This window comes from Molossus molossus, unplaced genomic scaffold (assembly GCF_014108415.1).
Source record: "Molossus molossus isolate mMolMol1 unplaced genomic scaffold, mMolMol1.p scaffold_m16_p_16, whole genome shotgun sequence".
Classification (NCBI taxonomy): Eukaryota; Metazoa; Chordata; class Mammalia; order Chiroptera; family Molossidae; genus Molossus; species Molossus molossus.
The window spans coordinates 8,645,151-8,661,530 of NW_023425351.1; the positions used below are offsets into that span (position 1 = coordinate 8,645,151).

The window sequence follows — 16,380 nt, forward strand, 5'->3', positions numbered from 1 at the left end:
CATCTTGACTGGAGGTCCCAACCAGACTTTTAAATGTGGCAGTCTTCGTTGCTTTATCAGCAACGGGTAACACTTTTAATTTAAAAACTACTATGGATTATTCATGTATATGCACAAATGCATTTCCTGTTCTTTGTGATTGAATTAGGTGCTTTGGCAAAATGCAGAATGATGATCCTTGAATAAAAGTTAGTCAGTGTTTTAATTGTTTAGCCTCTGTGTACTTCGATATGGTCACTACTAACAAAGAACTTTTTTCATTAGTGTTAGTTCAAGATGACCTAACTAGTCTTTGCATTTAGTTTCTTATAACATCAAGATTTATTTTAGTTAATTTCTTAATAGAAAACAACTTTTGTATACTATGAATTTATGTTTTTAATTTATTGTATTCATTTACTTCTGAAAGAAATCTTATGTGAGTTTATGTATATGTGTGTGTGGTGTTTTTGTTTTTTTTAATCCAACAGGTGAGAACACATCAAGCTACTTAAGAAAAAATATTTTGGCTTTCCGCAACCATAACGTTCTCTTGGGTACAACTTACAGGATCATAGCTAATGCTCTCAGCAGTGAGCCAAGCTGCCTTGCTGAAATTGAGGAATGCAAGGCTCGAAGAATCTTGGAACTTTCTGAATCCACTACAGAGAATACGGAAAAGGTAATGTTTATTGTGAGAACCATGTTTTTATGTCTGCGTGTTGTGTGTCTTTAATGTGCAACCTTTGGCTACAAGAACAAAAGAATGGGTAGAGGTCAGAGTCCAGATGGTGGAGTAGGTAGACTGAACTTGCCTCCTCCCATGATCACATCGTAATTAAACTCAGTGAGAGAGTGATTATCTTTGGGAACCACCTGAAGCCTTCCTGAACAGTATTCCCATAACTAAAGATACAAAGAAAAAGCCACATCAAGACAGGCAGCAGGGATGAAGGCACCGACCAAGCAGGTCCTCTATACCTAATTATGAAATAAGAGGGATAGATAGGCTTCAGAGGGCCCTCTGAGGAGCCAGGGGTCCCAGCCCCACACCAGGCTCCTCAGATCAGGATGCCTGTACTGGAAATAGGAGCCCATAAGATCTGGCTTTGAAAACCAGTGGAGATTATGTTGAGAGACAAATAGCTGTGGGAGGCTGAACTTCTGCTTCTAAAGGTCCCATGCAGAAACTGACTTGCTCAAAGCTTTAGCACAGAGCAGCAACTCAGAAAGTGCCTGAAATACATGGGGAGGAACTAAATTAAATAAATTCAGGGAGAAGGCTGCAGGGTTAGGGAACACAGGAATCCTCTCAGGGAACGAAAGCACTGGTAGGTTCTGTTGTCCCTTTGTTGAACTTTCTTCCCATCCAACTAGACAAGCAGAGGTGCGCACCAAATCTTTGCTCTCCTGGCTAACATTTGCCCTACCCTAGCATCTCCCTGAGGCCCTATAATCTACCCAACTTGATCACCAGACCCTCCCTAGCCTCTTCCATCTGCTTGTCCACATGAGCAGCCTGCCTAGCTTATACTGCGGACTCTCCAAAAATTGACAAACCTCACAAGAATGTTGTCCAGCCTCAGCTCATGCAGCAGACTCTCAAAAGTCCACAAACTTCAGACAAGCAGCAGCCAGGCTCAATGTGCATTGTAGCTCCTGCCAAGTGGCCCCAAGCCCAGCACAAATAGTGACCAGCTTTAGCTTACATTGTATCTCCCACCAGGTAGCCCCAAACTTTGCATAAGTGGTGATTAATCTTGGGCTGTTATAGCTCCATCTAAGTAGCCATAAGCCCAGCACAAGCAGGAGCTAGACTTAGCTTGCATCATAGTACCCACCAAAGCCTCCTAAGACCAGCAAGAGCAACAGCTAGTTTGGCTCGCCTCTGTACCTCCAAGCCCAGCACAAGCAGCAATCAACTACAAATCAATTTGTAACTCCTACCAAGTGGCCACAAACCAAGAACAATCTGCGCTGACCTTGACCAATACCAGAGCCTTTCTCAAGAGTCTCCAGATTCAACACACCCAGTGGACAGCCTCAGACCACACCCTAGCCTTACTAAACCATCTCATCAACCAACACAATGATAGACAGCCTCAGCTGGTCCCAGAGCCTGTAAAGCAAATCCCACTTTGGAATCAGCCCCTGCACAACAGCTCATTCACTAAAAAGTCACAGATGGTCCTCAAAGTCAGTCACCCTGAGGGCGACCCCACCCACTGGTGTCCTAGCAGCAGTTGAGGCCTAACTACATCAGGAGGGCACATGGACATCCCTGGAGCACCTAGCCTAGGTGACAAGGAGGACTACCACTGGGCCCCACAGGACACCTCCTATATAAGGCCACTCTTTCAAGAATGAGAGGTGGAGCAGATATACCTAATATATGGAAACTAACACACAGAGTCATCAAAAATGAGACAAAGAAATGTGTCCCAAATTTAAGAAACAGGATAAAACTTCAGAAAAAAATATAAGTGGAACAGGGAGAAGCAGTCTACTAGATAAAGAGTTCAAAACACTGGTTACAAGCATGCTCCATAGGAAAAGAATAGATGAAATCAGGGAGAACTTAAACAAAGAAATGGAAAACATAATAAAGAACCAGTCAGAGTGGAAGACTACAATAACTGCAATAAAGAATACTAGAGGGAATCAACTACAGATTAAATGAAGCAGAAAATGGAATCAGCTCTTTGGAAGACAACATAGCAGAACACCCAATCGGAACAGTTAAAAAGAAAAAAAGAACCCTGGTCAGTTTGGCTCAGCAGTTAGAGTGTCGCCTGTGGACTGAAGGGTCTCAGGTTCAATTCCCAGTTAAAAGCACGTACTACCTGGTTTGCAGGTTTGGTCCCTATTCAGGGTCATGCGAGAGGCAACTAATCAATGTGTCTTTCTCACATTGATGTCTCTCTCCCTCCCTCCCTTCCACTCTATCAAAATAAAAGAAAAGAAAAAATTTTAAAAATGTGGATAGTTTAAGGGATCTGTGGGACAATATTAAGGGTATCAACATTTACATTATAGAGGTCCCAGAAGGAGAAGAGGAAAGGGGATTAAAATCCTACTTGAAAAAATAATGACTAAAAACTTTTCTAAACTCTTGAAGGAAATAGAATTCCAACTGCAGGAAGTGTGGAGAGTCCCAAATAAGACGAACCTAAAGAGACCCACAACTAAAATACCTAAAGTTGAAGACAAAGTGAATGCTAAAAGTAGCGAGCATAAATCATCAACATACATAAGAAGGGATTTTCCATAAGACCATCAAATGATTTCTCAACAGAAACTTTGTAGGCCTAAAGGTGAATTACTCATTCTATTAAAAGTAACAAAAGATAAAACCTACAATCAAGATTATTCTATCCAGCAAAGTTATCATTTAGAGTTGTAAGGGAGATAATTTCCCAGGCAAGCAAAAGCTGAAGGAATCCATCACTACTAAATTAACATTAAAGAAATGTTTAAGGGACTTCTTTAAGTAGAAAAATAAAAGAAGATTAAAAAGAAAATATAGAACATTAAAGAATTTCACAAAGGCAATTAATTAGTAAAAACAGTGAATCAACCAATTATAAAGGGATTACAAAGGTTGAAAGTCAAAAGTATAAATTTATGGCCCTGGCCTGTTTGGCTCAGCAGTTAGAGCATTGGCCCGTGGACCAAAGAGTCAGGTTTGATTCCGGTCAAGGGCGTGTACCTCTGTTGCTGTTCAGTCCCCAGCCCTGGTTGGGGTCATGCAGGAGGCAACCAATCAATGTGTCTCTCTCACATCGATGTCTCTCTCTCTCTCTCTCTCTCTGTCTCTCTCCCTCCCACTCTGTGGAAAATAAATGGAAAAATAGCCTCAGGTGAGGATTTTTTTTAAAAAGTATGAGTTTATGTGTAAATACAGCAATAAATTAAGGGATATTCAAAAACGTACACAAAGAAGTAAAATATCATGACCAAAGCAAATGTGGGTGGGGAGGGGTGAGAGGTAGGGGGAGACAGAAAATCAACAAGGAAACCACGGCCTTAAATGATACATTAGGGCAGATGGATTTAACTGATATTTTTAGAACATTTCACTCCAAAGCAGCAGAATTTACAAGGAAATATTTTCCAGAATAGATTGCATTCTAAGCCACAAAACACGTATCAATAAATTTAAGGGTATGAAACAATATCAAGCATGGTCTATGATCACAATGGTATGAAACTAGGAATAAAATACAAGAAGAAAACTGGAAAATACAGAAACACATGGAAACTAAAGAACATGCTACTAAATAATGAATGGGTTAACTATTAGATCAAGGAGGAAATCAAGATATCTTAAGGCAAATGAAAATGAAAATACAGTGACCCAAAGTATGGAAATAATCAAAGTAGTTCTAAGAGGGAAATCTATAGCAATACAGGCCTACCTCAAGAAACAAGAAAAAACTCAAACAATCTGAGGTTATACCTAAAGGAACTAGAAAAAGAAGAGCAAACAGAGCACAAAGTGAGTAGAAGGAAGGAAATAATAACTATCAAAGCAGAAATAAATGAAAGAGTATTAGGGAAAAAAAAGAGAAAAGATCAATGGAAACGAGTTGGTTCTTTGAAAGACAAAACTGAGAAATCTTTTACTAGAGTCATCAAGGGAAAAAAAGAGAGGACCCAAATAAATCAGTAATGAAAGAGGAGACGTGACAACCAACACCAAGTAAATACATGGGCTTATAAGAAAATTCTGCAGAGTTATATGCTAACAAATAAGATAAATCAGGAAGAAACAGAAAATTTGAACAGATTGATAACTAGTAATAAAAATGAATTAGTTGTCATAAAACACCCACTAAATAAAGGTTTGGACCAGATGGCTTCATAGGTGAATTCTACCAACACCCAAAGAATAATCAATGCCTATTCTCTAACTATTCAAAAAATTTAAAGAAGAAAATGTTCCCAAATTCATTTTACAAAGCCAAATTGACCTGATACCAAAACTAGACAGACACTAAAAATAAAAAATAAAATTATAGGTCAATATCCCTGATAAAAACAGATGCAAAAGTCGTCAACAAATTATTAGCAGTTCAAATTCAGCAATACGTTAAAAAGATCATACACTTTGATCAAGTGAGATTTATTCCAGAGATGTGAGATTTAACATCTACAAATTAAGGTGATAGTCCACATAAACAGCAGAATAAAAAAATTAAACAGATCATATCAATAGATGCAGAAAAAGCATTTGATAAAATACAGCATCCATTTATGATAAAAACTCTAAGAAAAGGGGGGATAGAGGGAACATACCATAACATAATAAAGGCCATATATGACAAACCCACAGCTAACATCATACTCTATGGTGAAAAGTGAAAGGTTTTTTTTTTTTTTTTTTTTTTTTTTTATCCTCACCCGAGGATATTTTTCCATTTTTTTGTACAGATAGAGTGGGAGGGAGAGAGAGGAAGGGAGAGAGAGAAACATCGATGTGAAGGGACACATTGAGTGGCTGCCACCCGCACGACCCAACCAGGGCCGGGGACAAACTGCAACCGAGGTACGTGCCCTTAGCGGGAACCGAACCCGGGTCTCTCCGGACCGCAGGCCGACGCTCTAACCGCTGAGCCAAACTGGCCAGGGCGAAAGGTTTTTTTTGTTTTGTTTTGTTTTTATCCTCACCCGAGGACACTTTTCCATTTTCTGTACAGATAGAGTGGGAGGGAGAGGAAGAGAGAGAGAGAGAAACATCGACGTGAAAGGGACACATCGAGTGGCTGCCACCCGCACGACCAACCAGGGCCAGGGACAAATTGCAACTGAGGTACATGCCCTTAGCAGGAACCGAACCTGGGTCTCTCCGGACCACAGGCCGATGCTCTAACCGCTGAGCCAAACCGGCCAGAGTGAAAGTTTTTTCTTTAATATCAGAAACAAGAAAAGGATGGCCACTCACACCACTTTTACTCAACATAGTATTGGAAGTCCTAGCCATAGCAGTCAGACAAGGAAAGAAACTTAAATCACCCAAATTAGAAAAGAAGTAAAACTGTCATTATTTGCACATGACCTGATACTTTATAGAGAGAACCCTAAAGACTTCACTAAGAAAGCATTAAAACTTATTAATGAATACAGTAAAATAGCAGGATACAAAATGAATATTTAGAAATAATTTCACTTTGTTATACCAATAACAGACTATCAGAAAAAGAAATTAAGAAAGTATTAAAAGGGTAACACCCTTTTATGTGGTGTTACCTTAAAAAAAATTAAAAATTGAACTGCTATTTGACCCAGTGATCTCACTTCTAGAATATACCCTAAGAAGCCCAAAACACCAGTCAGAAAGAATATGTGTACCCCTGTGTTCATAGCAGCACTATTTACAGTTGCTAAGTTCTGGAAACAGCCCAAGTGTCCATCAGTAGATGAGTGGATAAAAAAGCTGTGGTATAGATACACAGGGGAATACTATGCAGCTATAAGAAAGAAAGATCTCTTATTTTTTGAGACAACATGAGGGACCTGGAGAGTATTATGCTAAGCAAAATAAGCCAATCAGAGAAAGACAAATATCACATGATCTAACTTATTTGTGGAATATAATGAACAAAACAAGCTGATAAACAAAATAGACCCAGAGACATAGAAGTAGGGTACAGACCGACAAACCTCAAAACGGGGTGGGGGAGAGGAGATAAACCACAAAATTTATATGCATATGTGTGTAACCATGGACATAGACAACAACGTTGGAGGGAGGGGATCAAGAGGAGGGTGTCAGTGGGGGAAAAAGAAACATCTGTAACAAAAATAAATTTATTAATAAAAGTCCCCTTTTACAATTGCATCAAAAAGTATAAAATACCTAGGGATAAATTTAACCAAAGGGTTAAGGCTATTACTCAAAAAACTATAGGAAATTGAAGAAGATACAAATAAATGAAAAGATATACTATGTTCATTGTTTGGAAGAATTAACATTAAAATGTCCATAACACCTAAAGGAATCTACAGATTCAGTGTAATCTCCATCAAAATATCGTGTCATTTTACACAGAACTAGAACAAATAATCCTAAAATAGTAACGGAATCCCAAAGGATTGCCAGAGCAATCTTGAGAAAGAAAAACAAAATTGGAGGTATCACATTACCTGATACCAAACTATACTACAAGGTTATAGTAATCAAAACAGCATATTACTGGCATAAAATCAGACACGTAGATCAATGGAGCAGAATAGAGAGCCCAGAAAGTCACACCTGTATGTTTAATTAAGCTACACAAAGTAGATAAGAATATATAGTGGGGTACAGATAGTCTTGTCAATAAATGATACTGGAAAAGTGGGCAGATAAAAAAAGAAAACAAAAAAAAGAAACTAGACCACTTTTTTATACCACATACAAATATAAAATGGATTATAGCCTTAAATTTAAGAACTGAAACCATAAAACTCCTAGAAGAAAACAGTCAAAACTAATTATATATTGCTCTTAGCAATATTTTTTATACATCTCCTATGATAAATACAACACAAGCAAAAATAAACAAATGGACTACAACCAACTAGTAAGCATTTACACTGCAAAAGAAATGTTCAACAAAACAAAAAGACAACCTGCTGAATGGCAAAAGATACTCGATCAGAGGTAAATATCCAACATTTATAAAGAACATATACAACTCAACATCAGTAAAATAATCTAAATAAAATATGGGCAGAGGAACTGAATAGACAGTTCTCCAAAGAGGACATACAGATGGCCAATAGACTTAATGAAAAGATTCCTGTCATCATTAATCATCAGGGAAATGCAAATTAAAAAACACAATGAGGTATCACCTCATACCTGTCAGAATGGTATCATCAGTAAGTCAACAAACAATTGGTGAGGATGTGGAGAAAAGGGAGCCCTCATTCACTGAGTGGTATAGGTGCAGCCACTATGGAAAACAGTATGGAGGTTCCTCAGAAATTCAAAACAACTACCATATGACCCAGTGATTACACTTTAGCTATTTATCCAAGGAAATCCAGAACCCTAATGTGAAAAGACATATGCACCCCTGTGTTCATTGCAGCAGCATTCAGAGTCACCAAGGTATGGAAGCAAGCTAAGTGTCCATTGATATACAAATCGGGAAGATTTGGTACATATGTAGAATGGAATGTTCCTCAGCCATGAAAAAGAATGATACCTTGTCATCTGCAACAATATGGAAGGACCTAAAGGGTATTATGTTAAGTGAAATAAGTCAGAGAAAGACAAATACTGTATGCTTTCACTTATGTGTGGAATCCAAAAAACGAACAAACAAAACAGAAACAAACTTAATAGACACAGTGAATAATCTCTTGTGGCCTTATGAGAGGGGTTAGGGCTATGGGCGTAAAAGATGAAAGGGATTAAGAAATACAAATTGCCAGTTATAAAAGTATTCATGGGGATGGAAAATAGAGCAAAGGGAATATAGTTAGAAACATTGTGATAACTATATATGGTGCCAAATGGTACTAGACATATTAGGGCAATCCCTTTGTAAGGTATAAATATCTAATCCCTAGGTTGTACACCTGAAACTTATATAATATTATGTCAACTATAATTGAAAAATAGTTTTAAAAAAAATCAAAGTGCAGAAAACTTATTGAATCAAAAGAAAAATATATTTGTAAAGGGGAAAATGTATATTCTGTTTGAAACATTTACATATGTTCATCTTAAATTCTTAATCTTAAAGTTTTTGTGATATACTTTCCAGTAATTTCAGTCAGTGGGAGTTCTCAAGTAGTTGTCCCTTTTGCTTGATTCCATATGGGAATCTGATTGCCAGTGGATTATCCATCTGTTAAGTTGAAGCACCAAACAAGAAAGAGATATTACCACTTTGGGGGAAAGTATAGAACTCTGAAATTTCTTTATTCTACTTTGTTCCATTTTATTAGTTTTCAAGTACAACTTAAAATGAAGACTTATTTGACAGTGGTTAAAAAAAACAACAGTATGTTATTTGAATAATCATACATCAATATGCAAAATAATTATGTAAATTCTCAATTTGTTAGGAATTGGGTTATATGTTTTTTGACAACTGAGATGAGAGAGCCATCATTTCAGGATTTTAGGTATGGTTAGTTTTAACCTACACCTTAAAGATTAAAAAGGGATAATTGAAGAAAATAAATAAATAATGGGCATTGCTTTTTTTTTTTATAATATATTTGATGGTTATGCATAGCCAAGTTTATTATGTGGAACATTGATACACTCTGTGTTATTTCGGTTTATTTGAATAATTCACTTTTTTAGCATTAAAAATTAGAAATTTATGTCGGAATGATGTAGACAGTTCTTCCATGAATTTTGTTAATGGAATTTTACCACCAGTCACCACTCAGTTGCCCCACTACTTTATGGGACAGATCAGCCTTTTTCACTTTTTTATTAAGGGCCTGCTTTTTAGAATCATCTTGTATTTTGATAGTTGCCAGTCTTTCCTCCTTTCACCACGACCCACCTCGCTTTGGCTGTGCAGCTACCCTTTTCCTTCACAGTGTCACCAACATCTGTGCAAGACATTGACCACAAGTGCCAACCTCCATCTCTTTAAATTCCTGGCTGTATGATCCATGTTGACTTTTGGTGCCTAAAAGTCTGTATCACTAGTGGATTGTCTGGCCGCCAATTGGCTTATCCTTTTTCATTTGGTTATATTTTCCATGTGCAGGATCTTATTAAAGTTGCTTACTCTTTTACAGTCAGCGCAGACTCTCCCTTTTCCATTTAGCTAGCTCTATTTATTATTTTATGACTAATGAGTCACAGGTATTCTTCTTTTATCCTCACAAGTAGAAAATAGAGTTTTTCTACAAAGCTAGTGTCACACTGACAAATTTTCTGAGAGCTCTGTGAATTCTAGGTTATCACGGGGCTGTACCAGAGAGCGTTTCATTACCTTTACAAGGCCGTGCAGACAGCTGAGGAGGGCCAGCAGCCTGCAGCCGGGCTAGTTGATGCTTATATGACGCTGGTGGATTTCTGTGACCAACAGCTCCGCAAGGAGGAGGAGACTGCTTCAGGTGAACCACAAAAGAAAAAAAAAGTTGTGCCACATTATGTTAATGTAAAGTCTTAAGAATTTGTACATCCTTCTTGTTTCCTATTTGTGTGTTTGTTTTAAATGAGAAAAGTCTTACCTTTTTAAGAAGGAATGACATCTTCAAGCAACATGAGCTGCTTATCTTCTGTCCTGGAGTCAAGCTATTTTCTTTTTTCTTTTATTATTATTATTATTTTTTATCCTCACCCGAGGACATTTTTCGATATTTTGTTCAGATAGAGTGAGTGGGAGAGAGAGAGAGAGAAACATCGACGTGAAAGGGACACATCGAGTGGTTGCCACCCACACAACCCAACCAGGGCTGGGGACAAACTGCAACCAAGGTACGTGCCCTTAGCGGGAACCGAACCCGGGTCTCTCCGGACCGCAGGCAGACGCTCTAACCGCTGAGCCAAACAGGCCAGGGCATTATATTTTATTTTTTTTATCCTCACCTGAGGACATTTTTTGATATTTTGTTCAGATAGAGTGGGAGGGAGAGAGAGAGAGAAACATCGACGTGAAAGGAACACATCGAGTGGTCGCCACCCACACGACCCAATTAGGGCCAGGGACAAACTGCAACCGAGGTACGTGCCCTTAGTGGGAACCGAACCCAGGTCTCCTGGAGTCAAGCTATTTTCTATCTGTCCATTTACTTAATTTATATTTGCATATTTTACTGGTAGCTTTGGTATTACTGGCTTTATGTGTCCTACCTCTTGCTTCTGGAATAAATTTAGTAACCAGCAGCTGACCTTTATGTTCCCAGTACAGAAAGCAAACTCTGTTCATGCAGAATGGGTAATCTAATAGGAAAGTTCTGCTTCGACGCAGGAACTTTTCCATATAGTCCAAAGTTGCTTCTGGCATTTATTGATTTAAAGTAGTTGTTAGGGGGGAAAAACACACAAAAATAATGACATACTACAAAATATAAACCAAAAAGGGAAAATAGAATTACATGTTAAATTTATAATTATGTATAAGTGGATATATACTGACCATTGTTTTTATTCCTGTCCATGTTAGTTATTGAGTCTGTAGAACTGCAGACGTATCCTGCCCTTGTGGTGGACAAAATGTTGAAAGCCTTAAAACTGCATTCGAATGAAGCCAGGCTGAAGTTCCCCAGACTACTGCAGATTATAGAACAGTATCCAGAGGAGACCCTGAGCCTAATGACAAAAGAGGTTAGTTTCTTTAGTCTGCTGAACTTAAAGACATTCCTGTTTCTATCCAAACACACTAATATGTATACTACTTATAGTATAGCTTTTCCTAACAAGCATAGATTTTTGCTGTAGTCCAAGAACATACATAATTTGAAACTGGATAAAGGACTGTTCACATTTACCTATTTTCCTTAGTGGATATTGATAACACTATGTCTAAACAAGGATCCAAGAAATAGAAGAGGTATATTTGGGACAGAGATGGGAATTTTCTGCAGTGCAATTTACTGTCCATAGAGACAAAGCTGTGGCCTGTAACAGCTGCTGATGCCTAGACTCAGTGTATTAGTCCTGGGAGAAAGAAGTATGTGTCCGCTGGCCTGCCACCCTGCTAGCAGCACCGTGTCCAGAGGCGTCAGAATTCTCAGTGAGCAGCTAGTGTGGGCACACACAGCAGCCTGTGGCCCCTACATGTTCTGTTCACCAGCTTGTATGTCGCTGCTGTCCTCACCTACACAGGGGTACGTCATCCTGCTGCCTTCCGGTCCGTTAGGCCACGTCTAAAAAGTGGAGGGCCATCTGGTAGGCTCCTTACTGACTTTTATAGATGTTTAACTGGAAAATAGGGCCAACCTTTGAGATGATGATGTACTAGTTCAGAAACAGTGACATAATGCTCTATTAGCTGTGTGTAGTACGTTTTTAAGCAGTGCGGGTCTTGAAGCTGTGGAGACTCTGTGCCATCAGGGCTCTACATGCCTCTGACCCGCTGTGGATTTGGAATGGTGGAGTTTTTAAATAGGTCGTAAACAGCAGATGAAAGTAAATTCAGAAATGTAAAATATGTGTGTGTTTCTTAAAGATAAGTGAAGGAGTAAGTTATACTTTTATCTTTTAGATGCTTTATTATATATATAGTAAAGATAGCATTTTTGAGAAAATAAAGTATTGAGTAAACGTTATGACGCTGGGGGAGACACTGAGATGGGGCGGCTCGCCTTTGTGGGGTGCTCCCTGAGCTGTGCAGACTGCTGCATCTTGTCCTCACACAAGCCCTTTCTTCATTTCATGGATAAAGTTCAAAAGCTTTTCCACATTCACTCCTCATGCCAGTGTGCGAAGTATGTCGATTTTATCTTAAAATTAACACCTAAAAAAGCATTAGAGGAAAACATGAACAAATTTTGAAAAAGGTCATAGAGTAAAAAGACAAAGAACAGAAGCCATAAAGGAAAATAATTTGACACTCCTGTGCAGGAAAAGAAAATGTTCCATATGCAAAGTTAAAAAACTGGGAGAAAAATCTTTTTAATACATATTAGAGACAGAGTTTACATCTACACTCTATAAAATAAATAGAACAGTAGAAAATGGATAAAGGAAATGCACACATGATTAATGTAGGTAACACAAGTAAACAGACTGTTTATCCTCACTATCAATGAAACATGAAAATTAAAAATAGATACTTTTCTAAGAATGACAATGATTTAAAAAAATTGATTGTGTCCAGTGTTGAAAAAGATTTTAGAAAGTAGTTGATCTAATTGATTTTTTTAAAGATATTATATTTTTTCAAGGGCATTTTACATTCAGTAATATTTTGTGTTAATTTCAGGTGTACAGTATAGTGGTTAGACAATCATATACTTTACAAATGTTCCCCCTCATTTTTCCAGTACCCAATGGAGCCACGGTGATCAAAATAGCATGGTATTGGCATAATTCACTTTTAGAAGTGAAAATTTGGTTCTGGCTGGTTTGGCTCAGCAGTTAGAGCATCAGCCCACAGACTGAAGGGTCATGGGTTTGATTTCCGGTCAAGGGCACATATCTGGGTTGCAGGTTTGATCCCCAGCCCTGGTCAGGGTTGTACGGCAGGCAACCAATCAATATGTCTCTCCCATGTTGATACTTCTTTCTCCTCCCCTCCCTTCCATTCTATCTAAAAAATCAATGGAAAAATGTCCTCAGATGAGAATTAACCCCAAAAAAAAGAAGAAGAAGAAGAAAATTTGAAAAGTCTTTGGAGATCTAGCGATGTTTTTTATAGTTGTTAATGTTTACACAGTAATTTTACTTCTAGGAATTTACCCATGGGTGTATAGCACAAATACATACAGGGATATCTACTGTAGCATTATCTCTAATATAAAAAATTAGAAAATATCCTAAAAATTAATTTCTGTGCAGTAGTTAATTGAAATGGAATACCAAGTAGCCATTAAAAGGAGTGAGGTAAATCTGACTAAGAAAAACCAGCAACGGTATGCCTAGTCTGATTCCATGCTTGCAAAAAAAGGATATATGTGTGCATGTATGGAAAACATCTGGAAGAATCAAATGGTTCTCAGTGGAATAGGAACTGAGGGGCCTGAGGGGGAGGCGGCTTTATATTTGTCTGTTTTGATACTTCTGATTACAAATATATATATACTTTTTATATTGGACACTTTACTTGTATAATAAAACAACATTTAATGTTTTATTCATTATTAAGTTACAACTCTCTGTGTTTTAGATGTCTTCCATTCCTTGCTGGCAGTTCATTGGCTGGATCAGCCACATGGTGGCCTTACTGGACAAAGAGGAAGCCGTAGCTGTCCAGCACACTGTGGCCGAGATTGCTGACAACTATCCACAGGCGATTGTCTACCCCTTCATAATAAGCAGCGAGAGCTATTCCTTCAAAGATACTTCTGCTGGTCATAAGAATAAGGAGTTTGTGGCAAGGTGATATTGCAGAGAAATTAGGTTGATTTTTACTGTAGTTAAATACTACAGTTTATTTAAAAATGTGTATGGTAAAAGCAAACACATGGAAGTTTATATTCATCTTCAAATTAATTAGAGCTTTCACTGAAGAAAAGAAAATCTTAGATATCTTTATTAAATGTATCTTCTCTGGGTATGTTATTTGTTATAGAATTTCTTTTTTTTTTTTTTAATACATCTCATATTAGAATGTTATTCATGGAACATTCTACCCTTATGCTAATAGCAATCTGTTGGTTGAAACAGACTAGATGAGGAGCTTTTTGAAATCAGTTCTTGAAATTCTTTTTTAATTGAAAGTATATGAAAAGCCCCTTAGTTAGGATTCAGTAGACTGTCATTCTTTTCACTTCTTCAGTTGATTATAAGTGGAGACATAACTAGCAATGATGTATTACTTTTGCAAAAATACTTGAGCCCTGGATGGTTTGGCTCAGTGGTAGAGCCTTGGCCTGCAGACCAATGAGTCGCAGGTTCGATTCCAGTCAAGGGCACATACCTCGGTTGTGGTTCGTCCCCTGCCCTGATCCTGGTCATGCAGGAGGTGACCAGCCGATGTATCTCTCTCACATCGATGTTTCTCTCTTTCTCTCCCTCCCTCCCACCCTATCTGAAGTTAAATAGAAAAATATCCTCGGGTGAGGATTAAAAAAAATTTTTTAAGAAAAAAGAAATACTTGGTAAATACATGATATTTTACTTGACATTCTCTATTAAGTTTTTTTGTTGTAATGAGCTGATTTGCTGTATTTGGTATTTGTTTCTGAGAAGACAACGAGGAGTTAACCATAACTCTTGTCATGGTTGGTCAGCGGTGGCTGTGCTCACCACCTGCCGCTGCTGCTGCCCCTCCCTGGGTCTCAGCAGAGTCAACTCTAACATGTTTCAGTTTATTAAAAAGAAAGAAAGAAAAACATTTTTAAAATGTGTTGAGAAAGTGACCTTTCTTTCACAACATCACTTCAGAACTGTAGGTATCAAATTGTATACATCAAAATGTTGACATTACTTGCAAGAAGGTTCACTTTTGTCTAAGACTCTCACCTCTTCATAGAATGCAGTAGGCCTGTAGTAGGCCTCCTTTGTTCACGAGGGATGTGTCCAAGGCCCTCCGTGATGCCTGAAATAAAACACTGTACCAAACCCTATATTTACTTTGTTTTTCCTGTACATACATACCTATGATAAAGTTTAACTTAAAAGTTAGGTACAGTAAGAGGCTGACAATAATAATTAAAAAATAATGATAATAACCTACTGTAATAAATGTTATGTGAACGTGGTCTCTCTCACAAGTATGTTACAGTGCTGTCCTCACCTTTCTGGCGATAATGTGAGATGACGAGACGAAGTGGGGTGGATATGCTGGTATTTATGTCCCTGGACGGACAGCATGAGGTTTCATTACTAGAATGCCATGCAATTTAAAACTTATGAGTTCTGTCCTGGCCGGTTTGGCTCAGCGGTCGGAGTGTCGGCCTGCAGACCAAAGAGTCCTGGGTTCGGTTCCCACTAGGGGCATGTACCAAAAATATAATAATAAAAATAAATAAATAAAATTTATGAGTTCTTTATGACTGGATTTTCCCATTTAATACTTTTGGACCACTGTTAACCATGGATAACTGATACCATGGAATCTGTGGGTGAGAGAGGACTACTATATATACTTTGTTCTTTAATATTAGATAGAATTTTTAAATTGCTTCTTCCCTAGACTATTGATTGATTATATATAGTTTCATATATAAGTAAAAATAATTATAAATTATAAGCCTTGACCTATTGAAGATGTTTGATTACCTAAACTTGTTCATTTTTTATAGGATTAAAATTAAGCTGGATCAAGGAGGAGTGATTCAAGATTTTATTAATGCCCTAGAACAACTCTCCAATCCTGAAATGATCTTTAAGGTAATCTTCTAGCACATAAAACATTGGACTCAGATAAACCTACTTACGGTCTAGCTTGATTTTTCTCTCTCTCTGTCTTTTTTTTCCCCCTGCACAGGACTGGACTGATGATATCAAAGCTGAATTAGCAAAAAACCCTGTAAATAAAAGAAACATTGAAAAGATGTATGAAAAAATGTATGCAGCTTTGGGAGACTTAAAGGTTCCAGGCGTTGGGGCTTTTAGAAGAAAGTTTATTCAGGTATGGGTGAATGGCAGCCTGCCTTTATGATAGCAGAATCATTGTGCAGATCAAGACTTACACTGCTGGTCTGTTAGCAGCTCTGGTTTTAAAATGTCTGTTGGATTTGTAAACTTGCTTTAGATCTGATGCGTTCTCTGAAATATTGATGGCATATTTTTAGGTCGTATAGTAGCAAGTGGGTCAGTAGGTAAAATCT

General features: G+C 37.8%; 1 protein-coding gene across 1 annotated transcript in view; it reads left to right on the forward strand.

The window, feature by feature from the left end:
• PRKDC (protein kinase, DNA-activated, catalytic subunit) overlaps positions 1–16,380 on the forward strand; it is a 261,857-nt gene that overhangs the window by 212,917 nt on the left and 32,560 nt on the right. Inside the window, exons 71-76 of the mRNA XM_036264464.1 lie at positions 471–661; positions 9,897–10,056; positions 11,109–11,269; positions 13,773–13,984; positions 15,853–15,940; positions 16,038–16,181. Of these exons, the coding sequence (XP_036120357.1) occupies positions 471–661; positions 9,897–10,056; positions 11,109–11,269; positions 13,773–13,984; positions 15,853–15,940; positions 16,038–16,181 (956 nt within the window). The remainder of the gene's footprint in view (positions 1–470; positions 662–9,896; positions 10,057–11,108; positions 11,270–13,772; positions 13,985–15,852; positions 15,941–16,037; positions 16,182–16,380) is intronic.